Genomic DNA, 26041 nt, shown 5'->3' on the forward strand with positions numbered 1-26041 from the left:
CCAAAGTAATTGATACGCGACGATATGGCACCAATATAAATCACGACACCTGTTATTTTCAGACCTTAAACTTTTATTCCAAATACTTAAACACAAAATCATGAAAATAATCATAATGCTAAAGAGTCAAATATGAAAAGAAGTTTCGAACTCATGTTCTTCCATTTGAAAACATTTAACGTGGAAATACAGGTCCTTAAATCAAATAGTACAATGCATCCTGGTATCTAAACCTCTCCTCAGGAAAAGTAGACTCCTGGAAGCCATTAAACAAAATGTATCATTATATGTAAAAAAAAAAAAAAGTGAAACACAATCCCACAAATTATCTCCCAGAACTAATTAATTCTGGGTTTTGCTTACATAGATACTTACAGAAAGAAAAAAAAATTTAAATGGCTACAAAGTATCAACTTTGACTTAAAATATCTTAACAAAGGAAAACTAGAACAACTGTCATACAATATCTAAAGACATACATGTGTATCCAAGAACTGCTTGCAAAACTAGTCAAGTGGGCACACATATGTCACCCTAGTTGCTCAAAGGCTGGCATTGGAGAGTCTCAAATTCAAGATCAACCTGCGCAAATAGTGAGACCTTATCCCAAAAATTGCTTAAAGAAAGCTGGAAATATTCCTCAAATATACATTTGCCTAGCATGTGCAAGACCCTGGCTTATTCCTCCAATCCTGCCTCCTAACTGTGTAGAATTCAAAATCTGTGTGAAATCATATGAAACCCATACTTTCAACCCCACCCCATCCCCCAAAAAATCTTTATTTCCATGCATACTTTGTGAAAACACATTAAGACAAAATTAAATTCCTATCCACCTGAGAGGGAAAGACATCTTTCCCCGCTGCTCTGGCATCTGTGTGCATGTTTATTAATCCCAAGACACTTCTTAACCTCTCACCCACCATTCATCAATTTTCATCAGCTGCAGTCACTGGTCCCTGCAGTGCAGTGCAGAAGGCTGGCAAGACCTATAGAAACAGGTTTCAGGTTTCAGAGCAGAAAAAAAAGTATTGCACTTCTCCAGCCCTGGCGGGGAGGGAGGTTGGGGGGAGCAGTGGGGGAATCCTCCATTCGTTGGGGTGAATTTCCCTGAAGAATATGCCTGCATTTGCAATGGGCCTTCTTAAAAATAAAAGTAGAGTATCCCTAGACCAGGGTTGAGGATACTGCAGTCTCCACACTGAGGGAAACAAACAGCCACAGGGGACACTCTACATATTGAAATCCTGTGGCCAGGTGTTCTTGAGGTTTATCAGAATATGATCTGATTAGGAGAGTCGGAGGAAGATTGTGCTATAAATCATGCCCTGAGTCAAATGCTTCTGAAATTGTCCTACAATCCTAGCAAGGGGAATTTAATATTGGGCAGTATTTACAGTGCTGCCAATTGACTAACAGAGTGAGTGGGAAAAATGGCTACCGAACAGCGCCAGCATGCTCTGGGGAGCAGGACGGTGGGAACTTAGCTGTTTATTAGTGCACAGACATCTGTAAAGATTAAAGGGGATGAAAGGATCAGTGCTTTAGGAGCCAATTGGTTTGCAAATGACAAAACAAAAAGGGTTTTTAAGATAATACTTAAGCGTGTGCATGTTTTTGACAACTAAATTATGAATGTCTTCGATGTGCTCCGAACAGAAAGCTAAGAAAACGGCTGCATCTTTCAGTAGACAGCACTAAATGCAATCCCTGCATATGCCCCAAATGTGTGTCATTTAGGGTAATGTCACTCTTGCACACTTGACAACTAAATTACAAAGCTCTTTGATATACTGTGTATGAAGACTGACAATTATGACCAATAAAATCAAAGGAAGAAAAAAAACTAATTAACGCTAACATATCATTATGACTCACTAGCAAATAAAATCCCATGCCTGCTCTTAAATTGCTGGTGCCTGGCAAATGCTGAATTCCTAAGGACATAAATAGTTTCCACATAACCGCAGTCACTGGAGGGTTTATGGATTCCTCAGAGGTTTAGCCCAATTTTATTCTATCCAAAGGCCCAAGACAAACAGATGACTTTCCATCCCAAAAAACATTAACTCTCAGGATCGTAAGCTGCAGTGGTTAGTTATCCTAAATAAATTCTAATGCTACCATATGAACAACATAAATACAGTATAAAGAACCCAGGTTAAGAGACAGGCTTGGGTTTAAATTCAAAATCAGATATTAATCATCCCTGTAACTTGAGGGACAATTCAAAAAATCCAGAAGTGATAAAATGGAAATAAACAATGTACACGTGTTCATTCCTCTACTCTATTATAAGTAGACTCCATCTAAATGTAACAAATCGAAAAGGTGCAGCACTGTACCGCTACTAAGATCTGCACACACTAAAACTCAACTGATCATAATCAAAATAATAACGCATAGCAGAAACAGAGGCCTTTAAGAACTCTGGACTTACTCAGACTGACCCATGTTTCATATAGAGAAAAATCTGACATTTTCAGCAGGGTATTAAATCTGTTTTCAGGCAGTAAGGAAATAGGGATTTTAAAAATCTGTAACCTTGAGATCACATGGAGAAGCACCAAGACTATAAATTACTCTTAATTAAAAAGGAAAAATAAACAACCAGAGTTGGCTCTAGATAGCTAAATGAACATGAGTTTATCATACTTAATAGGTAGCTGTAGCTAAAAGGTTCTCTACCTTCATCATTGAAAATGTTATGACACCAGATGTCCTCCTAGACACTGAAAGTGACAATCCTGAGGCCACTTAAACCTGGAAAAGGCTGATTTTCTGAAACCTGTCTTGATTTAATTTATTTCTGCATAAACGTAGCACATGAGACAATGCACTAAGAGCCCTTGGTAATGGCTACCATGTCCTACAAATGGAGAGTGTTGTTAGAGAAAACTCAAAGTCTCCTTCGAATCTTGCAGAATAAATTAACATACGTGAAATTTACAAAATAGTTCTACAAAATGTGACATGGCCAAAAAAACAGCATTATATCTCAATATAAAATATAATAAATTCAGGTGGAAAAAAAGAAAAAAGACATACCCAAGACAAATTTCTTTCCTAGCATGCTTGGCTGTCCTTTGACAGCCCTGGCTTTAATTTTCATGGCATGCAGTGGCATGCACACACATATCTCTGTGCATCCCTGGTCCCCTGAAGCTACCGCTGTTCCAAGTTATTGAGCTTCCAAGTAACTGATTTCTCCTGTTGCTCTTCTGGCCTCACTAAACGACTCAGGCAATCTCATCTCGTCAACTATCAATCCCTGACCAGGTGACAGCACCTCTGGCCTCTCACTCCAGCCTGTCACCCCTGGGATGATAAGACCCACCCACACAACAATGTGCTAGGTGCTAAGAGAAGACCTCGCTGCAACCCAAAGGAAAACACATCTGCAAATACCAACTTTAAAACTCCATTGAATCTTGGCTTTCCAGAGAGTCCTCAATGTCCAAAGAGTCCCCTAAAGTCTCCTTTGAGCTCATGGTAAACCCAGAGCTTTTTAATGCATTATGGGCATTCATAAACTTCTGGAGATATTTTGAAGTATACAGCCAGTGGTGTTTCAGGACATCTTCCATCTCATAGCACTTGGACTGCCTGGCATTCATTTTCCGGAAGCGCCTGAACAGTTTGTTACCAGATTCATTGCCCTCACTTGCCCATGCCCCAATAGAGCCATCCCTTTCAATAATTTCAGGGACGTGTGCCAAGGTTTTGTGAAAGTAATTGGTGATTTTGCCCTCGTATCTGTATTTGAACTTGGTGGAGAGGAGCTCAGCGAAACGCTGTGAGTTGAAACTGTACTGACAAAGGGACTCCGGGCACTCTTTAGCAGGACACGTTGAGCGCCACACCGGTTTCATCTTCAGGTAAAGGTCCATCAGCTCCCTGAGAGCTTCGTGCCTCTCCTCAGAAGGAATTAACTCACAAACTGCGTCTACAGTCTCTTGGGTCATAAGCTTCCGGGCAAAGTTGCCATTCATTCTCATGATTGGTTTTAAGTTCATCCTTTTCCGGAGATGTTTGTCCAAGGTGGCCTGCCATCTCTTCCTTTCCTCTTTAGAGGCATTGGGATTTTTATACACTTCCCCTATCTCCAGCTGGAAAATCTTATAGAATTCAGCTGCATTTCCAATGTCACAGTGAAGCGCATCTATGGAAGGGACTGTCTCGATGAAAGGTTTGGCAGAGACCCCTTTCACCCGGTCCCGGAGTTCTTCCACTGACTCGTGATAGGGATTGGACCGCCAGACCTCATAGCGCTGCAGATTCTCAGCGTGGCTTCTAGTTATGGAGTGGAAGACAAGATTTTGGGAGGCTTCCAGACGGGTGGCATCACAAAGTGTACAGATGTAGACTGAGCCGGAAGCTTCCAAGCCTTCTACTTCCCGGACAAGTTTTTCGTCGTATCCAGTGCCCCTGAAGATAAATTTAAAAGTCCTGGGGATGCCTCCCATCTCCAGCATCAATTCACTGCTCTTCATGGCCTCCCTCTCAGCGATGAGGGGGCTGAGAATAGCAGTAAGTGTCTCGTGGTCAGACTCATCTGCCAGCATAAGACACAGTGGCTTGCAACACAGTTCAGAATTGGGCTTGGGTTCCTCAAATATCTTCACGTTCTGAGAGCCATGCTCGATTGTAATTCTCATGACTGTGAAAGAGAACCGAACTGCCTTTTCTGGAACTGCGGGCCCACTCCCGTGCTTCTCACTCACATCCCCCATTCCATCACAAGATTCCTTGACCACCACGGTGAAGGGACCGTTCAGGTAGTCATCAAGATCTTGGGATCTCATGCCGTCCAAGATGTCTTCCTCCATGTCCATCAAAGCAGACACCAAAGCAGAGTCATAGCGGAACCTCTTTGCAATTGTGTCCACTGGGTATTCATCTACAGAGGAGGCAAGTCCAGACAGCCCATCAATAATTCCAACGTCAGTTCTGGAGGACACGTTCTTCAGAGGGGGCTGCCACTCAAAGGGGTGGTAGCCTGGTAGGAGGACCTTCTCGGCATTCCGAAGAGCGTGCAAAGGTTGAAAAATCTGCCTCCCGGTGATAGCTTTCACCGTCCTGTACATCTTATGGTATTGGCTACAGCTGAGGAAGGTATTGACACGGATGGCCAAGCAAACAGCTGGTTGAAGACCGGAGCCCCGGCCTTGCATGATGGCCTCGAGCTCATCAGCTTGTCTGTGCTCATTCCTCGCCCTCAGTGCCAGCAGGAACAACGTCAAGCACACAGACTTCACATCTCCACCTTCTTCTTTGTCTGCAAATTCTTTGACTTGAATCTTGAGCTCCCTCAGACGATGTTTCTGAGCCCTTCGCGTCAGTGACAGGAGATGCTGGCGAGGCCGGCCCCCTTTATTAATATGCACCAAAGTCTCTTTAGATTCTTTGTGGCTTGAGACGTGGTGGTTATATTTTTCCAGACTCACTTCCTCATTGCACTCTGGGGCAGGACACTTCACCATCAGAGAATTCAAGATGCTCAGAAAGGACTTGACCGGACTCTCCAGGTCAGTAGGGAAGCATGGATATCGGCACGAGGGACAGTAGCTGCCCATGACCTTGAGGCACCGGAGAATGCATATTCTACAGAACAGGTGCTTACAGGTGGTCTCCACCGGATCGGCCAGAATGTGTTCACATATCTGGCAGGAGATGGATTTCACGAAGTGTGCTGGGAAGTCTACTGCAAGAAGCTTGGTACTGAGATGAATCTTACTGCAGTTGGAGATCTTCTTCATGACTTCCTTGCTGCTGACCCTAGCCTGAGTTCTCTTGCGACGGTCCCGTCTAGCATGGTTGAGCATAGTTTTTAGTTTCTTGCTGAGCTGCACGTTGGGCTGATGTCTCTTCCTCTTCAGTCCCCGATGGGCAGTAAAGCAGATGTCACAGGACGGAGTGTGGGGGTGCCACTCCACGGTCACATTCCTTGGGCAGTAGACCTGACTGTGAGCGCTGCCGAACTTCCTGTGCATAATGCTCCAACAGTTATGGCAGAATTCGGTGGGGTGGATGGAGTCAACATCTGACTTCACATCAATCCGGAAAACTCTGGCAATGAGATCTGGCCAGGACGTGACTCTTTTTTCCTTCTTTCGGAAAAGGCTTTGAGTTTTAGCGTCCACGGGCCCGTGGACTGGGTATCTCCGGTTGTGCCCGTCACTCTTGAAGTGATTGCCACAGATGCGGCAGAAGTGTCTCAGCCTGGCTTGGTGGATTGCTTTGTCGCTTGACTTCCCATCAGCGTGGAATTTCTTTGAAAATTTAGGATGGAGTTTCAATGCTCGTTGGGTCAGAACTGAATTCTGACCCCCAGGCTTATCTAGAACTACTGGAGACTGCTCGAGACAAGGTTTCCCTTCTGAGGAATCCTTTTCTTTTTGTGCTTCTTCGGGTGCCTTTTCAAAGGATCTCACCCTAAACAGCTTAAATTTCCACTCGGAAAATTTGATGTGCGGGTGCTGAATTTCATCAGGTGCAGAGCTGAGTCTCAGGGTAGATGGCAAGGGGACCGCCATTTTGGCGAAGCTACCTGGGGAAAATGGAGGGAGGGAAAAGTCAAGTTAAGAAAAGTGTCAAACGAACAAAAAACAAAAAGGAAAAGTATACATATCATATTGCAGTATTCTGGAAATAACTGAGATCAATGCACACAAATTTTCATTCATTTAATTCTTTCCAAAGATAGGTATTAAATCTATCTTAATAAGCTCTGTTAGGTGCTGATCGTACAGCCATGAATGATCAATCCTTTTCCTGACAATATTTGGGGACACTTATACTACATATATGCATGATTTTAAATATATAGACATGTGAAATCTAATTCCCTTTCCACAAAAACCTGAACATCTTTGAAGGCAGAGTCTTTGAATGATTGATTTCGTCTACCAATATCCCTGGTACCTATTAGGTGCTCAGTAGTTGTTTGTGAGTAAATGCAGTGATAAACTGCATACTAAACCAAACTGTATTAGCCTCATTACACCAACTGGACAATATATTTTTAGATTTTTAAAGCATTCTTCCGGGAGATGGGTTGTTTATTTCTTCCAAATGGGTCATAAAGAGATGATAAAGCTACAAACCCAAGAAACTAATTACTCACTGCTTGAAAGGATGGAGTGAATTTCGAGCTTTATGAATGCAAACTAATAATAAGTATCACGGATAATAATTACGCTTATGATTTTAATTAGCGAATGCCGCTGTAAATTAGAAGGCTGAGTCTACATTAGAAACAGAACCACAGAGCTCTTTAAACCAGCAGCAAACCATACCACAAGCATGCTAAGAAGATGAAGGACTTCTAGGATGAAAACTTCAAGTGGTTTCAGACAAAACTCACACAAGTCATCCTGAAAGTCACTGTAGACCAAAGGTCATTAGCACTACAGTTAGTAATGAGAAGAGATATGAGGAACAATTTTCTTCTGGTTAAAAATATTACAGGTGAGGGAAATGATGGGGTGTGCATTATAACCTCAAAAAGTAAAGAAATATTTTTTAATTACAGAAGAGAATGATGGTGTTTGTCTACAAATCGAGTTCTAAAGAGGTGGGAACAGAAGAATCACCACAAGTTTGAGAACAGCCTGGTTGACCCTAGAGAGTTCTAGGCCACCCTGGGCTACATAATGAGACCCTGTCTCAAGTATTAATGAGAGTAAAGAGTAAAAGGAGTGAACTGGAGAGATGGCTCAGTGGTTAAGAACACTGACTGCTCTTCCAGAGGTCCTGAGTTCAATTCTTAGCAATCACGAGGTGGCTCACAACCATCTGTAATGGGATCTGATACCCTCTTCTGGTGTGTCTGAAGATAGTTATTAGTTATAGTGTACTCATATACAGAAAAATAAATAAACCTAAAAAGAATAGTAGTAAAAACAACAATAAATATGCCAATTGTGATATAAATTTCAAACTCAATGTAGAAGAGTAGACGGTGTCATCTGAATGCTCTCAAATTAGACCAAACTTCCTACATTTCCTAGTTCATGCCATACCATCTCATCGATACTTCCCAACTGTGTCTGGATTAACTCTTTTAACCTACAACTTGTGTCTAGAAATCCATTTTCCCCTCAACAGATTAACCAACTCAGTGAGCTTTATAGCCATGTAGTCAGGAAGTTAATGTCTCAAATGAACACATTTTGACCAGGAGTGGGACTTTGGGCATCAGGAACAGAGTGATGGAGGTAAGTACTAGTCCTGGATCCTGCTAGCAACATTGCTTTTGAGTTCTTCCCTTTAGACTAACATACTTTATTCTATGTGTATCTGTATTACACATCAGAGGGGTTTTTTTTCTTCATTAAAATTAAGAGCAAATTTCTAAGACTCGATTGATAGGGAAACACAGTCTGGCTGTTCCTAATGCAGAACTATGGGAGCTAAACAATCCTAGAAACATTTCAAAGGTCTCAAGAACCCCAAAGGTATTTCAAGTGCAACCAAGCAAAAGCCTCAAAGTTGTTTCCTGATCAATTGTTTCTTCATTCTGTCTTGTAACAAATGCAAAGCCAATCTCTGTGTTCCTTGCCTTTGGCTTGAACCAAATGCCATTTTCAACACATTAAATATTGGCCTTTCACATTCAGTAAGTCAACCTCTCCCCCCCCCCGACTTCCTCGAACCTGAAACATCATGACCAAACCCACCAATCACATCTATTGAAATGTCCCCATGGAATGAGATAGTTACTAGCTATGGCCAGTCAAATCAAATGTAGTTTTTAGGTTACTTTACAACTCAAATCATAAAAATGTATTGAAACATTGAAACAAAATGGAGATAGGAGGCACATGATATGTTTTAAGGGACTATGTACAAGGATGTTAATGGGAGTTTCTGTGGAGGCTACATGTTTAGTGAGTTTGGGAAAAGATAGAACTTTTAAAAATCTGATTTACTGAGTCCTTATAACAACTCCAATTATCAAAGATTAAAACTATTGGTATCACTTAGTTTTAATGAAGGCATGAAGAAATCGAGACACTTTCATACACCCTTGAGAGTCGCGTGAGAGTAAGAGAGCACAGTGACACTTTAGTAAAGCCTTTTAAATGTTAAGATGTGTTGTCTTTGGTGTGATAAATTTCCTTTGGGGAAATATTCTATAGTTATTCTATAGAAATACCTCCACAAGTATATGATGATTTTTAGATAATGCCTGGGGATATTTATTTGAAAGGTTATTAGCCAATTTGAAAAGCAGAATATAATACAGACTATCACCAAAGGGGCATTATTAAATAAATTATGATCCAGACAGAGACTAGAAACTACATTATGCATATATTACACATATGTGTGATTTCTATAGACAGAAGTAAACAAAAGAAGTCCATGTGCAGGAAGGTAAGACAGAAACAAGAGCAAGTACAGCAGGATCCTGCTTATGCATACACATTTATATTTATACACACGGAAAGACGGGAATTCTAGAAATTGGTGCACTAAAACCTTAATAGTGCTTAATCACCAGGAAGTACAATTAGAACTAAGAAAAATGTCTGTTAATTTTATTATTTTTTTTCATTTGAAGTTTCCGTATGATCGATTCAGCTCAAATGAAACATTTTAAAGACCAGATATGTAGGTTTTCATGGTCTTTTTTACATTCTTTCTTTTTTTAATTGATCTCCAAAAGAGTTTAAGACCTACCAAGTCTTAAACCTGACCAGCATCTTTATTCTTTTCTGTTTGTTTTCTAATAAATATGTCTCAGGGGGGGGGACTAAAATCCAACCTGAAGACAAGAAGCCAGGACCACGGAAGGGTGATTTGAGATCCTTCAAATGCTCAGTGTCCTCTCTCGCAGCAATAGGTCTGAGAGTAGACACCTCAGAGTCTAAAGGCTGAGGGTCTGATGCTGGCTCAGCTTATCCCAGTCAGCAGCATCACCTCAGTGTTGTTAGCATCTGTCACCACGGCTGTAATGTCCCTCCTTCCATAGGCCATGGACTCTGTGTGAAACCAGCCTGGGGTGGTACGGATGAGGCAATGCTGTGACTTGTAGTGAGACACCTTTAGTAACTTTAGATGTCGAGAAAGCCCAGCAGCAGTTCGTTTCTATCTCAGCCCTAACTGCAACACGTGCACTCCACTGCATGACTCACGCTCTCCTGCTAACAGTTAGATCAGCACTGACTGGCCAGTCAGCCCCAGAGACCATGTCTCTTTCTCCCTGGTGTGGAGATTACAAGAATGGGATATCACACCCAGATGTTTTACAAAGGTTTGGGGAGTCCCACTCAGATCTTCACACTTGCAAGCACTCTGTTGACTAAGCGCTCTCCCCACTCCAGTCACACTTCTGTGCACGCAAGTGTGATCCCTCTTTGTCACACCTGTCCTACTCCTTTGCTCTCTCCACGGGTACCACTCCCGATTGTCTCCCCCCCATCATGCACAAAAACATTTCAAGTATCTACAAAATAACCAGGAAATTGTCATCCTCCTTCCAGGGGACCCCTCGCTGAACCACTTTAGAAAGCAATGCAGAGATACAACCCTTTATTACACACCCGAGAGCAGAACCTCAGATGGAGTAGGCTCTCTTCCATGGCAATTCTCAAAATTGATCTGAGTCAGAACCACTACGGAGATTGTTTTCCAGAGCATGCAGATCATTAGCTCCCAGAGACTCTGCCTATTTGCTTAGGATGGAGTCCAGAAATTGCATTTTTAAATATTGCAGTGGTCCTGATGAAGTGGTATACAGGTCACATTTTCTGAAACACCAGACATCTCAGTTGGGGAAATGTCAAAACCTGGAAAACTGCTCATTTCTTTCCTGCCTGGAGTTCTTTGTTCCTGGTTATTATGTTTTTTTTTCTTGCCTGAGCTAACAGTGTGTTAGCTCATCTCTGCTTCTGCAGCTCGTCTTGAGCCCTCCTCTGCCAATAGCATCCATTTATATCAACTTAGATGCGTTCCATCTGTTCTATAAGCCTGCCATGTCTCTGAACTTGGCCTTTTACCCCTTTTCTAGTTTTTCTTCATTCCAAACAAAAGCAAAATCAGTTCCAGCTTTCCTCTCCCCTCCCTTCAATGCCTGCAAGGAAACCATCTCTCATAGTTCTGATTAGAAACACAAAACCATAATGAATATTTTGGCTCAAGGCATGAAAAGCACAAGAGTTACCTTGCTCCACAGGCCTCCCGGCCAGAGTGTTAGAATGTCTGCAGTTTGGTTGTTAATATTCGATGCCACAGAGATAGCAACATATGTTGTCTATTCTCTCCTTGCTCTCTAGTCCTATAGTACACAACGCTGCATTATTTATCAGTTCTCACTGTCCTTCCCACCCTCTGCCACCACAGAGGGCTAACCACAAATGATGATAGCCAATCACAGGCCAGCAGCTCCCCACCCCAGCTCCAGCTGGCACCTGGCTCTTCAGGAAACTTAGCTGGGGGACCCGAGTGTAGAAACATTCAGGGTGTACTCTGAAAAGTTACTGCCCTTCCGTTGCCTGAGAATGCCCAGGGTAGAGATGATATCGCTACTCTAATGTCTGGTTTCCACCTGGACTCTAAAGTTCCATGCCTCAGTTTCTACATGAAAAAGCTAGCAATGAAATCCAGCAGAGCTGGCAGTGAGAAAGAATTCTCAGAGGAAAAAAATTCTTGGAATGGTACCTGCTCTTAGTAAATGACTTTTAAATATTAACAAACATATACATCTTTATTAATTGTATATTGTAAATATCCCCAGAACACCTCCACCTGGGCAAGTCTTTGTCAGGTGATAACATCTTTGAAAGAAAGTCTTTGATACATCTTGAAAGAAAACAAAGTTTGAACCTGACTATAGTCTTGAAAACGAGAGACCTGGATGTAAATGACTCAGGCTTTAGATCCTTAAACACTGTAAGTTTAAATCTGGCCACCTACAACTTAGGGCTGGCATTATTAGAGCAATGGGCTAGTTCTTCATACTTAATTATCGTAAATTTATGCACTCGATAGTATTACCTCTAGAGAAATGTTTCAAGTTAGAGAAAAATTAGCCCATGGTTACTCAGCCACTAGATGTTCAAGATAGGTTGGAAGTATGAAGTCTTCTCTCTGTGTATCTGTCTGTCTGTCTCTGGCTCTGCCTAACTGTCTTGTCTGTCTTTCTCCCTGTTTCTGTGTATCTCTGTCTCTGTCTTTCTCTCAGTTTCTGTGTGTGTGTTGTGGGTGTCTGTTTCTGCCTGTCTATCTCCCTGTCTCTGTGTCTCTGTCTCTGTTTCTGTCTCTATATCTCATCCCTCTGTTTCTGTCCCTCTGTCTCTGTCCCTCTGTCTCTGTCTCTCTCTCTCTCTGTGTGTGTGTATGTGTGTGTGTGTGTGTGTGTGTGTGAGAGAGAGAGAGAGAGAGAGAGAGAGAGAGAGAGAGAGAGAGAGAGAGAGAGAATGTATACATGTCTGTTTATGACCACATGTGCAGGTGCATGTGCACCTGTATGCAGTGTGCATGGAGAGGCCAGATGTCAAAGCATGCATTGAGTGTTTTGCTCCATTGCTCACTGCCTTATTTTTTTGAAACACAGTTTCTTGTTGATCATGAGGCTCAACAATTCCAATAGATGAATTCCAGAAAATCCCAGGGATCGTCCTGTTTCCAGCCCCCCAGTACTTGGATTATTGACAGTGCACCATTGTACCTAGCTTTTATGCATACATTCTGGGACTTGAACTCGGGTCCTCAATTCATGCACTTGGAACAAGAGAGAAGAACCTCGAATAACTTCCATGGAAGCAGGTACCCTTTCCTACTCATCCCACAGGATCACAGAAAAGAAAAGTCAGTTGTTCACACTTCATCTTGAAAGAAAAAGAAAAATATATTATGTCACATGGCTGGAGCAAAGCAACAAGCCTGGATATCCCCAAACCTGAAACTAAATGACAGCAAGGTGACTGAGCCACCACTGTCACTTACCCTGGGTCCCTCTGGGCTTCGTATCCTAAGTTCGAGCTAAGTTGATTAGATATCATTTGACTCCAAACCAGAATTGGAATTTTTCTGGACTCAAATATTCATAAGTACAATCCTTTCAGCCTTTTTTTTTTGGAAAGCTTAGACTCAACAAGAAAAGATGTATCAAAAGTTTAGAATAAGAACATAAGGAAGAGGCCCAATAATATCTCTCTCTCTCTCTCTCTCTCTCTCTCTCTCTCTCTCTCTCTCTCTCTCACTTTTATCAGTCCTATATCACTCTTGTAAACAAGCAAATCAGAAGTATTACAAAAGCTAATCCTAGTGAATTATTGAAAGTATTAGATGCATACAAAAACAGACTTAAAGTTGTTTAGTCCAAAAAAAGTATGGATGTGTTTATTCCAAATGCTCCCAAGTCAAGAGCACTAATATTTCTATATTCTCCCCAGTTTTACCCGACAGTCTCTTCCTTGCTACCCACAATACAATCATTTTGCTGTTACTTGTCTCCTGCTGTGAGCTGAGACCACTTTTGTGTCACAGGATAAAACAAGTTAAGCAAAAGACCCTGTCCTTTTGCCTAGAGACTAAATAAACCTTTATTCATGACCCTTTCCAATCGTTTCAATGAGAGAACCCCACCTGAAGCAATTCTTGACTTTCACCACAAAATTGCAAGGTCAGAGCTACCTAAGATTTCGTGTTATTCTGAGCAAATTCAAAATGGAACACGCTGACAGGTGTCCGCCAAATTTGCAGGAGGCAAAAAAACAAAAAGGGCCAGTTAGAGTCTACGTAAAGTAATGACAGATTCCAGCCTGCATCATAGCCATTTAGCTGAGTGACTAACTGTGGAGGAGCTAAAATGCTCTCAGGTCCTTTGCTTCCTGGGCTTCCCCAAGCGTGCTTTCCTGCTGTCCTTCTAACTACTCGTCCATCCAAGTCCCAGAGCCTCCGTCACAACTCGCCTGCACTTATTTCCTGTGACTTCCCAAAGGCCCTTTTAAAAGACCTTTTCAAATTCAATTTCTTCCCAGACAGCAATGAGCTCTAGGTGCAGATACCAATCAGAATCGCCTCGTGCAGCCAGGGTCTGAGTAGGTAAACGCCACGTTTTCCACTCTTATCATAACCCAGCAGATGCTGTTTGCTGGGCATTGCGATTACATACATAAGCATGTATCTATACATCTCCAAGTCAAGAAAGTCTTGTCTTCCAACATCATCGAAAGCCAAAACTAAAGGGGGACTAAGAGGTTATCAGGTCCTGAGGGTGCATGTTGAAGGTGCGAAACAGTTCCTGAAGGACAAGGCGCCTCCGTGCAATGTCACAGGAGAGGACGAGCTACAGAGAGAACACTTGAAATGTGGTCTCCACAGTCTCAGGGGAAGATCCTTTCCGCAACAGTGAGAAGCGGTCCCTACCCCTCCTACCCAGACACCATTTTGACTATTTTTGACCAGTTTGGGCCAAGAGTTGCATTGGTGATGGGTCAGAACTTAAACAGGTCGTTGCTAGGTTAGAGCCTTGGGTGATTGTGGTAATTTGCACGCTGTACGAGCCATGGAGAGTGTCTCCACTCATTCATCCCCCCCCCCACTTCCCGAGCCTTAAAATTGCTTTCTAATTAACTCAGTGTGGATTATCCCTGTTAGTAAATTTTCTAATGCGTTATTAATTACTCTAAACGTCAACTACAGCTCATTTTCGGTACATTTAGGAATGCCGCAGCAGCAGGTTTCCTGAGAGCGGCCAGCCTGTTTTCTAAACAACTAGCGCCACCATGTGGCAAAAACGGGTCGATCCTTGGGGAATCAGAACAAGCACTCGGAAAAAATACTAAAAAATTACTGAGTTTCTGGGCTGATTATGAAGTAATCGTGTGTTCTATTCTCTTCCCTCCCTTTGTCTCCCCCTCTCTCCTCTCTACCTACACCTTACACCCTTGTCTGCCACTCTAGGAATTCCCCCACCCCATCCTCATCGGAAATAACAAAATCTTGCAAGATCAAAGTATCTGCCCAAAAGCTCACACCTAGTTAATATCAGTGTCCCACTGAAGTCAAGGGTCTAACGTGGAAATCTAGCATCACCATTTGAGTGCTGCTGACTGCCCTACACCCACCACCCACTACCACCCACCACCCACCCCCATGGATGCTTTCTGCTAATTCCTCAAACAAGTAAAGATGTGACAACTGTATCTTCCTTCATTGGAGATGCCCCACACTGCAAGGTGATGAACAAAGCACAAGTCTCTACTAGACAACCTTTTTAATCTGGTGACAAGCATTCCTGTCCAGACCCAACAGCAAAAGAGCATCTCTTCACCGCCCTCCCATTTAGCTGTCAGGCATTTAACAATGAGTTCAAAGGCCACTGTAGAGTGGAATTGCTCTGAAGTTCTCAGAGCTGGTATTCATGTTTGAGGAGTATCCTTAGCTTAAAAATCAGAAAGCGCAAATGTCCAAACCTTTAAGTGATGACAGGACACCACAAGTGGGAAAGTCCTGTTTCACTCACAAAGTTATAGGTCCTACTCAAAGCCATCTTCTGGAATGAGGTATGAATAAAATGTCTCCCAAGGCATTTCATGAGGCATGTATTGGTAGTTCTAAAATCTGGAAATGTGCCAAGTGAATTTATATGCAATCTTAATATTTTATTTCATTATAACGGATAGTTTAAAGGACCGTCTGAATCCTACTGCCTTTTATTTATGTCCATTCACAGGTCTTCATCCTGCAACCAGAGAATGACCATTGATTTCTTTAGGCTTCTCTGAGTCTCCCCCAACACTCTCCTCACTCAAAGTCAGTCACCAGCCGGAGAAAACAGTGATGTCATTAGCACATGCTGATGGATGGCGTGGGTTCTTATTTGAATGTCCCCTAAGGGTTCCTGTCTTAATGTAAGAGGGTGTTTGGAGGTGAGGACTTTGGGGAATGACTGGATGAGCTGCTGTCACTAGAGAGGAGGTCACGACTGAATCCTTGAGGGAGAGAAACCTGATTATGACACACGCTGACCCGCATATTCTCTCTCTTGCACTGTGATGCTCTTTAGCCCTTCAGAACTCTTTCAGCAAGGATGTTTGTGCCTCTAGAACTGTGAGAAGGAATGAACTCCTCTCTGTTATTGAAAGCCTGGCTCGGATGTCTTAGTGTAGCAATCAGACACCGACGAATGCAGAAGTATTGCATGTGTCATTCTTGAAGACCTATTCACAACAGTATGAGGACGTAAGTCGCTTCCGGGTCTCCTGAACATCTCCATGGCCTCATCATTATTCACCGACTATCTTTATTACACAGAGACTGCATGTAAGCAAGAGAGTGGGGACTCAAGGTTAGGTGGTTTCTCGTCTCTTGGATTTATAATCTCCTTCCTCGAATAAAGATAATTCACAAGCTGATGAAATTCAATAGCTCAGTGGGTAAAGGCTCCTACAGCCAAACCTGACTGCCTGAGTTCAATCCCTGAGACCTGCTTGGTAAAAGGACATACAGACTCCCTCAAATTGTAGCTATCATATGACCTCCACACAACGAAAATGGCACATGCATGTGAGTACTCATACACGGGGGAGGGGGATTAAAAACAAATAAGTAAAATGTAATGAAAATAATTGCAAATGTGGGAGTGGGGCTCTGAAGAGTTGGTTGGGTGTTTAAGAGCACTTACAGTTCTTCACAGGACTGGAGGACTGGAGGTCAGTTCCCAGAACCCATGTCAGATGCTTCACAATGACCTATAATCCCAGCTACAGGAATCTGGATGGCCTCTTCTGACTTTCATGAGTGTCCACACATACACATAAATAGTGTGGCCTACACACTAACACAGACGTACACACAAACACATAAATAGAATATTGCTTGTGTTTGTTGTCCTAAGGGACTGTGTGCCCATGCCTTGGTGCCAGTACCTTAGGCTGTGACTGTATCTGGAATCGGGTACTTGTATGAGTCAGTGTTTGACAGAAAGAGGACAGTGGGCAAGGGACGGTGAAGAGTGGGAGTGTGACTCCGTGATTTTGAAGGCTGGGAAGAAGTCCCACAATCTAACAAGCCTGAGAACTACGACGCGCAGGGGTGTGAGTCAGTGTAAGCCTGAGGGGGCAAGAAGGGGAGCGCCCGTGTGCAAGAGCAGGGCCTGGAAGGCAAGGCTCGGAGAACAGGAGTTCTCTTCCGGAGCTGCGAACCCCAACATCCCAGGGATGCTCGCTGTCACTGATGAGGGTGTCTTTTCACTCGGTTCATTCAAACACTAAATTCACAGATAAGCCCATGCTTTACTAGCTACCTAGGCGTCCCTTGGCCCAGCTATAATAATGTAGTTGGATGTCTATATGCAGTTGAGGGCTGGCATAAATTAGGTCAAGGCCCATGATTGGACGGTGAAAAATAAGGCGGGGACAAAGCTTTCGTAAGTAGGAGAGAAGGGGAAGGAAAAGGAGAATCGTTGAGACGGAGAAGGACGACCCAGATCCAGGTGGTCTTAAATGGCCCTAAGTAATTATGATATTTCTTAAGGGATGGATTTCTATAGGTAAATTTATCTTATCTCGGTGGGCGGTTTATATCCTTATCAGTTGGCTATGAGTTTATTGTGTGGATGTATTGTGAATTAAGAGTTTAACACTTAAATCTGATTGTTAAGCTACAGTTTATTGAGTCTTGATTTTACCAGGTAGCTGGAAGCAGAGAGTCCGAGGCTAGCAGAGAGCCGCCGGGAGAGATACTAATCAGAGATAAATTCCATTAGTTCCATATGGGCCTGCGATGCCAGAACTAACTCTAGGGAGCAAGGTGCCACGCTGGAACAGCCCAAGGACCGCCCGGATCAGAGAGTACTTGGGGCCAGCACGGAGCAGTGAAGAGCAGGAACCTACGGCTCCTGAGATACCCCACAGTGCCATGTGGCCCTACCTTGTTGGTGCTATCGCTGGATAAAAGGTTACCTGGTTTTAATGTTTACTGCCACATAATAACACACAAAATCACCTATCACAACTCCCTAGCGGTGATTAAGCTAAAATGAAGCCATTAGATGAAGTTCTGATACCTAAAGGGGTGGAGACGCCACTCGGCAGTTAAAAGCACTTGCTGTTCTTTCAGAGAACTGGAGTTCCGTTCCCAGACTTACCCAGAGCAGCTCGCAAACTGCCCGTAACCCAGCTGTATGGAATCTCATACTCTCTTCTTGCCTCCCTGGGTGCCTGAACACACATGCTATACATGCACATAAAGGCAAATACACGTTTAGGAAAAGAGAAAAAGAAAAAACATCTTGGAAAATGGGGCAGAAAAAATTGATCAGGGAGTGTGCTGTGTCCCTTAGTAATGTCAGAAGCTACACCCATATAGTCCCACCAACATGACCACCCAAGCATGAGCTGAACAAGAACAGCAACAGACAAGCTAGAATGGACAGGGGAAGTCAGTGAGGCCCAACCCTACACAAAGAACTACAGGTAACAAGGAAAGCTGAGAGCAGGAGAAATAGCCTTCCCCAGGGAAGAGCACACCAATCGGTTATCCAGTACCCAATGGTCAGCCCTGAAACATGCATATAAGTACCGTGCAGACTGGACAGGTTGTGTTTATGTATTTATAAAAATATATATGTATACATATTTGCATGTAACATATACTTAATGAAAATTAGAGGCCATGAATTTGAAAGAAAAAAGATAGAAGGTATGGGAGGATTTAAAGGAGGAAAGGGAAGGAGAAACTGATGTAATTACATTATGATCTCAAAAATAAAACAATTTTTTTTTAATTGTGAGAAGATGGTCAGTAGTTAAAAGGACTGGCTGCTCTTCCAGAGGCCCTGGGTTCAAGTTCCAGCACACACATGGCAGCTCACAACTGTCTGTAATTCCCGTTCCAGGGCTTCTGATACTCTCACACAGATGTACACACAGGTAAACACCAATGGACATAAAATAAACCTGAACTATACATTTTTAAAAGTCAGAAAAAGAACTCTGGCTTTGAAATAACAATTTCCCCTTCACCTTTTTTAATCTGTGAGATTTAGCCTTATCTCTGAATCTGTGTGAATTTGGGAACATTCTCTGAGTCTCCCTGATACCACCTTTTTTTTTTAATTTTAGAATTGGAATAACTGGGATAGAGAAATGGCTCAGCAGTTAAAGGCACCCACTGTTCGTACAGAGGACCTGAGTTCAGTTCTCAGCACACACACAGCGCCTCACACTCACCTGGAACTCCAGCTCCAGATCCAAGGTCTTCTTCCGACTTCTGTGTGTTCCTGCATCTATGTGGTATGCATAAATGCGTGTGCACACACACACACACACACACAATAAAACAAAATCTAACAATGTATGCCTGGTAATGCCCTTGGAAGACTTCAGCAAGTTAGCAGAGGTGAGAAGCTTAACAAGGATCTCCCAATTGTCCACAAAACACTGTCCTTTCAAAGTCTCCTTCAGTTTCCTTCGTGGCAATTCCACACTTCTTGATCAGGACCAGCTTTTTATTCACTGTTCTTCTCTGAAGCTTCACACCCAATCAGTCAGAGAATTTTTTTTTGTTGTTGTTGTTTCTTTTTTGGTTTTTTCCAGACAGGATTTTCCTGTGTAGCCATGGCTGTCCTGGAACTGTGTAGAGAAGGCTGGCCTCAAACTCAGAGATCTGCCTGCAGCTGCCTCCCAAATGCTGGGATTAAATGCACAGCCCAGCTTCAGTCAGCAAATTTTAATCTCCTTAAAATCTTGTGGAATATTTCAATTCTCTGATCAAAAGCCCCTGTGTGTCTTCTCCATCTTGGTTAAATCTAAGGCCAAAGGCCTCACAAGAAGAGAGAGTAGAAGACCAACTCCTTCCTCTTCTACTCCTGCTGCATGCCACCCACTCCAGTCTACCAACATCTCCTCAAAAAACCCAGATATTGTTGTTCTTCCTATGTGGTTACAAACCCCTGGAGCTCCTTCAGTCCTCCCCCTAACTCCTCCATTGAGGTCCCCCTGCTCAGTCTGAATTGGTCAGGCTCTGGCAGAGCCTCCCAGAGACATCCATATCAGGCTCCTGTCGGCAAGCACTTCATGGCATCAGCAGTAGTGTCTGGGCTTGCTGGCTGCATATAGGATAGATTCCTGATGACTCAGTCTCTAGATGGCCTTTCCTTCAGTCTCTTCTCCATCTTTGTCCCTGTGTTTCCTTTAGACAGGAGCAATTCTGGGTTAACCAACCAGAACCCCGAGAGCTCCCAAGGACTAAACCACCAACCATGTGTATTCGGGGTGTGTGTGTGTGTGTGTGTGTGTGTGTGTGTGTGTGTGTGTGTGTGTGTGTGTGTTTATATGTCTCCTGCCTCAATCTCCCCAGTGCTGGAACTGAGGCTGAGTACCGGGCTGAGTTTTAAGTTTCTGCCCATCAAACACATCCTACCTCAGAAACAAAGATCAAAGATCTTTTCTGCTATCCTTGTGAGCTTTCCTAAGAAGCTCTCAGTTCCTGGAAAATTACAGTAACAACAAAAGAAAAGCTGTCCTTCGACCCCTGCTGCGTTTGGAAGTTTGACTTGTTCTGTGATGCTAGTTCCTGCTTTTGTTGTTTTTTCCTTCTAAAGAAGACCAAATGTGGTTTCTCATTTTCCCCCTTTTTTTGTTAACTGACATGAATTCATTTTACATAGTACTGTGTTCTCTAAAAATAATTTGCTCAAGTATGTCATGTATGCGTGTGTGTGTGTGTGTGTGTGTGTGTGTGTGTACCCAGTCTCTTTCTTCCTGTATATACACATGCATATTTGGCTTAGTGTATCTATGTACATACAATCTAAAATTCACAGATGAGAGAAAGTGTGCAACAATGAGTCTGGCTTATCTCACTATAATTGTAACCTCCAGTTACGCCTATTTGGAAACAAATAACATAATTTTGTCTCCCTTCAAGGCTGAATGAAAATCCATTGTGTAAATGTACTACACTTCCTCACCCATTCATTTCTATGTTGGCCTGATAACTGGGCTAGTGTGGACAGCGCTACAATGAACGTGACCGTGAAAGTTATCTCTGTGGCATGTTGATTTCATTTTTGGAGAATTCCCTGCTGATTTCCATAGTGGGCGGACCAGTTCACATTCTGAACAGCAGTTTGTAAAGGTTCTCCTTTCCCCTGCATCCTTGCCAGCACTTGATACTGTTTTGTTTCTTTGATTTTTCAGACAGGATCTTCCCACATAGTCCTGGCTGTCCTGGAACTCACTCTGTAGAACAGGCTGGCCTCTAACTCACAGAAATCTGCCTGCATCTGCCTCCTGAGTTCTGCTGGGATTAAAGGTATGTGTCGGCCCTGCCCAGCAATTTTGTTTTCTTTTCTTTCTTTTTTTTTTTTTTTGGTTCTTTTTTTTCGGAGCTGGGGACCGAACCCAGGGCTTTGCGCTTCCTAGGTAAGCGCTCTACCACTGAGCTAAATCCCCAGCCCCGCAATTTTGTTTTCTTAATGATAGCTGTTCAGAATGGGGTAGGAGAGAGCCTCAATAAAGGGATTTTATTGTCACTTGACTTCAATTTCTGTTGTTTAGATTTTTTGTTCTTTTCCTGAGATAGGGACTTGTGGAACTTAGGGTAGCCTTGTATGTAGCCGAGGATGACCTTGAACTTGTGTTCCTCCGGCCCCCACCTATTGAGTGTTAGGATGCTGGGTGTGTGCTTCCACAAGCAGTTCCTGCAGGGCTGGGTATCAAAGCTAGGCCTACATGCACGTCCTCCATTCAATATATCAGCTGAGCTACACCCCAGCCCTCCGTGTAGCTCAGTTGCCTTTCCCTCATGGCTAAAGGTACTGAACATCTTTCATGTTTGCTGGCGGTTTGTATTTTATCTTTGGGTGGTGGTGGTTAGCTGGTTTTGTTTTGTTTTTTGTTTTTTGTTTTGTTATGTTTGACTGGGTCTCTCTATGTAGTCCTGGCTATCCCAAGCTAACTGTGTAGACCGCAGTAGACTTAAACTCACAAAGATCCACTGATCTCTGCTTCCCGAGTGCTTGTACTTGAATAAGTACTTAAGAACTGTGCTCATTTCATTTGTAGATTTATTGGTTGGGGTGTTTGGTTTCTAGTATTTAGTTTCTTTAATCCTTTATACATTCTAGACAACACTCTTCTGGCAAATGTATAACTAATTAAACATTTCTCCCATTCTGTGGGCTACCTCTCTCCAGAAGCAACTGTTCCCTTTGCTGTACAGAGGTCTTTCCGTTTGTGGGTTCTTGATTCTACTTCCTGAGCCAGTGGTATCCTTTTCAGAAGGTCCTTCCCAGGGCCTACTTCTGAAGTGTTTTTCTTTGGGCTTTCCGACAATGTTCTCAGAGCTTCAAGTCTCGCGTTCAGATCTTTGGCCAATGTCACTTGGGTTTTGTATTTGACAAGACACGGGAGTTCCATCTCACTCTCTGACATGTGGCCGTCCAGCTTCTCAGCATCCTTTGTCGAAGAGGCCATCTTTTCACAAATATGGGGTGCATTATATCTTTTCCAAAACTCACAGCTGCAGTGGTATAAGTTTAATAATGGGTCTTATAACTCACGTCTGGTTTTGTGCCACAACCACACTGGTTTTGCTACTGTGGTCTAATCTGGAGGCAAACATGGTGCTATCTCCAGCATTGTTCAACGGCAACCAGCTCAGGATTCCCTTGGTTACTGGGGCCTTCCATACCTTCATACGATTCTCAGTTCTAGTTCTGTGAAGAATTCCGTTAGAATGTTGATGGGATAGCGCTGAGTGCCTGCAGAAAGAAACAGGAAAGAGCATATGTCAGCAGCTTGACAGCACACCTAAAATCTCTAGAACAAAAAGAAGCAAATACACCCAGGAGGAGTAGAAGGCAGGAAATAATCAAACTCAGAGCTGAAATTAACCAAGTAGAAACAAAAAGGACCATAGAAAGAATCAACAGAACCAAAAGTTGGTTCTTTGAGAAAATCAACAAGATAGATAAACCCTTAGCCAGACTAACGAGAGGACACAGAGAGTGTATCCAAATTAACAAAATCAGAAATGAAAAGGGAGACATAACTACAGATTCAGAGGAAATTCAAAAAATCATCAGATCTTATTATAAAAGCCTATATTCAACAAAACTTGAAAATCTACAGGAAATGGACAATTTCCTAGACAGATGCCAGGTACCGAAGTTAAATCAGGAACAGATAAACCAGTTAAACAACCCCATAACTCCTAAGGAAATAGAAGCAGTCATTAAAGGTCTCCCAACCAAAAAGAGCCCAGGTTCAGACGGGTTTAGTGCAGAATTCTATCAGACCTTCATAGAAGACCTCATACCAACATTATCCAAACTATTCCACAAAATTGAAACAGATGGAGCACTACCGAATTCCTTCTATGAAGCCACAATTACTCTTATACCTAAACCACACAAAGACCCAACAAAGAAAGAGAACTTCAGACCAATTTCCCTTATGAATATCGACGCAAAAATACTCAATAAAATTCTGGCAAACCGAATCCAAGAGCACATCAAAAAATCATCCACCATGATCAAGTAGGCTTCATCCCAGGCATGCAGGGATGGTTTAATATCTGGAAAAACCATCAACGTGATCCATTATATAAACAAACTGAAAGAACAAAACCACATGATCATTTCATTAGATGCTGAGAAAGCATTTGACAAAATTCAACACCCCTTCATGATAAAAGTCCTGGAAAGAATAGGAATTCAAGGCCCATACCTAAACATAGTAAAAAGCCATATACAGCAAAACCAGTTGCTAACATTAAACTAAATGGAGAGAAACTTGAAGCAATCCCACTAAAATCAGGGACTAGACAAGGCTGCCCACTCTCTCACTACTTATTCAATATAGTTCTTGAAGTTCTAGCCAGAGCAATCAGACAACAAAAAGGAGGTCAAGGGATACAGATCGGAAAAGAAGAAGTCAAAATATCACTATTTGCAGATGATATGATAGTATATTTAAGTGATCCCAAAAGTTCCACCAGAGAACTACTAAAGCTGATAAACAACTTCAGCAAAGTGGCTGGGTATAAAATTAACTCAAATAAATCAGTAGCCTTCCTCTACACAAAGAGAAACAAGCCGAGAAAGAAATTAGGGAAACAACACCCTTCATAATAGACTCAAATAATATAAAGTACCTCGGTGTGACTTTAACCAAGCAAGTAAAAGATTTGTACAATAAGAACTTCAAGACTCTGAAGAAAGAAATTGAAGAAGACGTCAGAAGATGGAAAGATCTCCCATGCTCATGGATTGGCAGGATTAATATAGTAAAAATGGCCATTTTACCAAAAGCGATCTACAGATTCAATGCAATCCCCATCAAAATACCAATCCAATTCTTCAAAGAGTTAGACAGAACAATTTGCAAATTCATCTGGAATAACAAAAAATCCAGGATAGCTAAAACTATCCTCAACAATAAAAGGACTTCAGGGGGAATCACTATCCCTGAACTTAAGCAGTATTACAGAGCAATAGTGATAAAAACTGCATGGTATTGGTACAGAGACAGACAGATAGACCAGTGGAACAGAATTGAAGACCCAGAAATGAACCCACACACCTATGGTCACTTGATTTTTGACAGAGGAGCCAAAACCATCAAATGGAAAAAAGATAGCATTTTCAGCAAATGGTGCTGTTTCAACTGGAGGTCAACTTGTAGAAGAATGCAGATCGATCCATGCTTATCACCCTGTACAAAGCTTAAGTCCAAGTGGATCAAGGACCTCCACATCAAACCAGACACACTCAAACTAATAGAAGAAAAACTAGGGAAGCATCTGGAACACATGGGCACTGGAAAAAATTTCCTGAACAAAACACCAATGGCTTATGCTCTAAGATCAAGAATCGACAAATGGGATCTCATAAAACTACAAAGCTTCTGTAAGGCAAAGGACACTGTGGTTAGGACAAAACGGCAACCAACAGATTGGGAAAAGATCTTTACCAATCCTACAACAGATAGAGGCCTTATATCCAAAATATACAAAGAACTCAAGAAGTTAGACCGCAGGGAGACAAATAACCCTATTAAAAATGGGGTTCACCCCAGTGAACTAGACTGTCGGGGGAGGGCGGCAATGGGGGAGGGTGGGGAGGGAACACCCATAAGGAAGGGGGGAGGGAAGGGATGTTTGCCAAATGTACATAAGAAATACTCAAGTTAATAAAAAAAATATACAAAAAAAAAATGGGGTTCAGAGCTACACAAAGAATTCACAGCTGAGGAATGCCGAATGGCTGAGAAACACCTAAAGAAATGTTCAACATATTTAGTCTTAATGGAAATGCAAATCAAAACAACCCAATTTCACCTCACACCAGTGAGAATGGCTAAGATCAAAACCTCAGGTGACAGCAAATGCTGGCGAGGATGCGGAGAAAGAGGAACACTCCTCCATTGTTGGTGGGGTTGCAGACTGGTACAACCATTCTGGAAATAAGTCTGGAGGTTCCTCAGAAAATTGGACATTGAACTGCCTGAGGATCCAGCTATACCTCTCTTGGGCATATACCCAAAAGATGCCCCAACATATAAAAAAAAGACACGTGCTCCACTATGTTCATAGCAGCCTTATTTATAATAGCCAGAAGCTGGAAAAGAACCCAGATGCCCTTCAACAGAGGAATGGATACAGAAAATGTGGTATATCTACAAAATGGAATATTACTCAGCTATCAAAAACAATGACTTTATGAAATTCATAGGCAAATGGTCGGAACTGGAAAATATCATCCTGAGTGAGGTAACCCAATCACAGAAAAACACACATGGTATGCACTCATTGATAAGTGGCTATTAGCCCAAATACTTGAATTACCCTAGATGCCTAGAACAAATGAAACTCAAGATGGATGATCAAAATGTGAATGCTTCACTCCTTCTTTAAAAGGGGAACAAGAATACCCTTGGCAGGGAATAGAGAGGCAAAGATTAAAACAGACACAGAAGGAACACCCATTCAGAGCCTGCCCCACATGTGGCCCATGCATATACAGCCAGCCAATTAGACAAGATGGATGAAGCAAAGAAGTGCAGAAGCCGGATGTAGA

General features: G+C 42.5%; 1 protein-coding gene across 1 annotated transcript; it reads right to left on the bottom strand.

Annotated features, from left to right (window-relative positions):
- Positions 1–52: 52 nt before the first annotated feature.
- Positions 53–11250, bottom strand: Rag1 (recombination activating 1). The gene is made up of 2 exons (XM_032902243.1): positions 11171–11250; positions 53–6550 (listed from the first exon to the last, which is right to left on the bottom strand). Exon 2 carries the CDS (start codon positions 6534–6536, stop codon positions 3414–3416), a length of 3123 nt encoding a protein of 1040 aa, XP_032758134.1. The 5' UTR covers positions 6537–6550; positions 11171–11250; the 3' UTR covers positions 53–3413.
- Between the last annotated feature and the right edge of the window lie 14791 nt (positions 11251–26041).

This window comes from Rattus rattus, chromosome 5, assembly GCF_011064425.1.
Source record: "Rattus rattus isolate New Zealand chromosome 5, Rrattus_CSIRO_v1, whole genome shotgun sequence".
NCBI classification, from domain to species: Eukaryota; Metazoa; Chordata; class Mammalia; order Rodentia; family Muridae; genus Rattus; species Rattus rattus.

Coding starts and splice junctions, on each gene's coding strand:
- Rag1 (XM_032902243.1), bottom strand. CDS start 6,536: ATGGCGGTCCCCTTGCCATCTACCCTGAGACTCAGCTCTGCACCTGAT.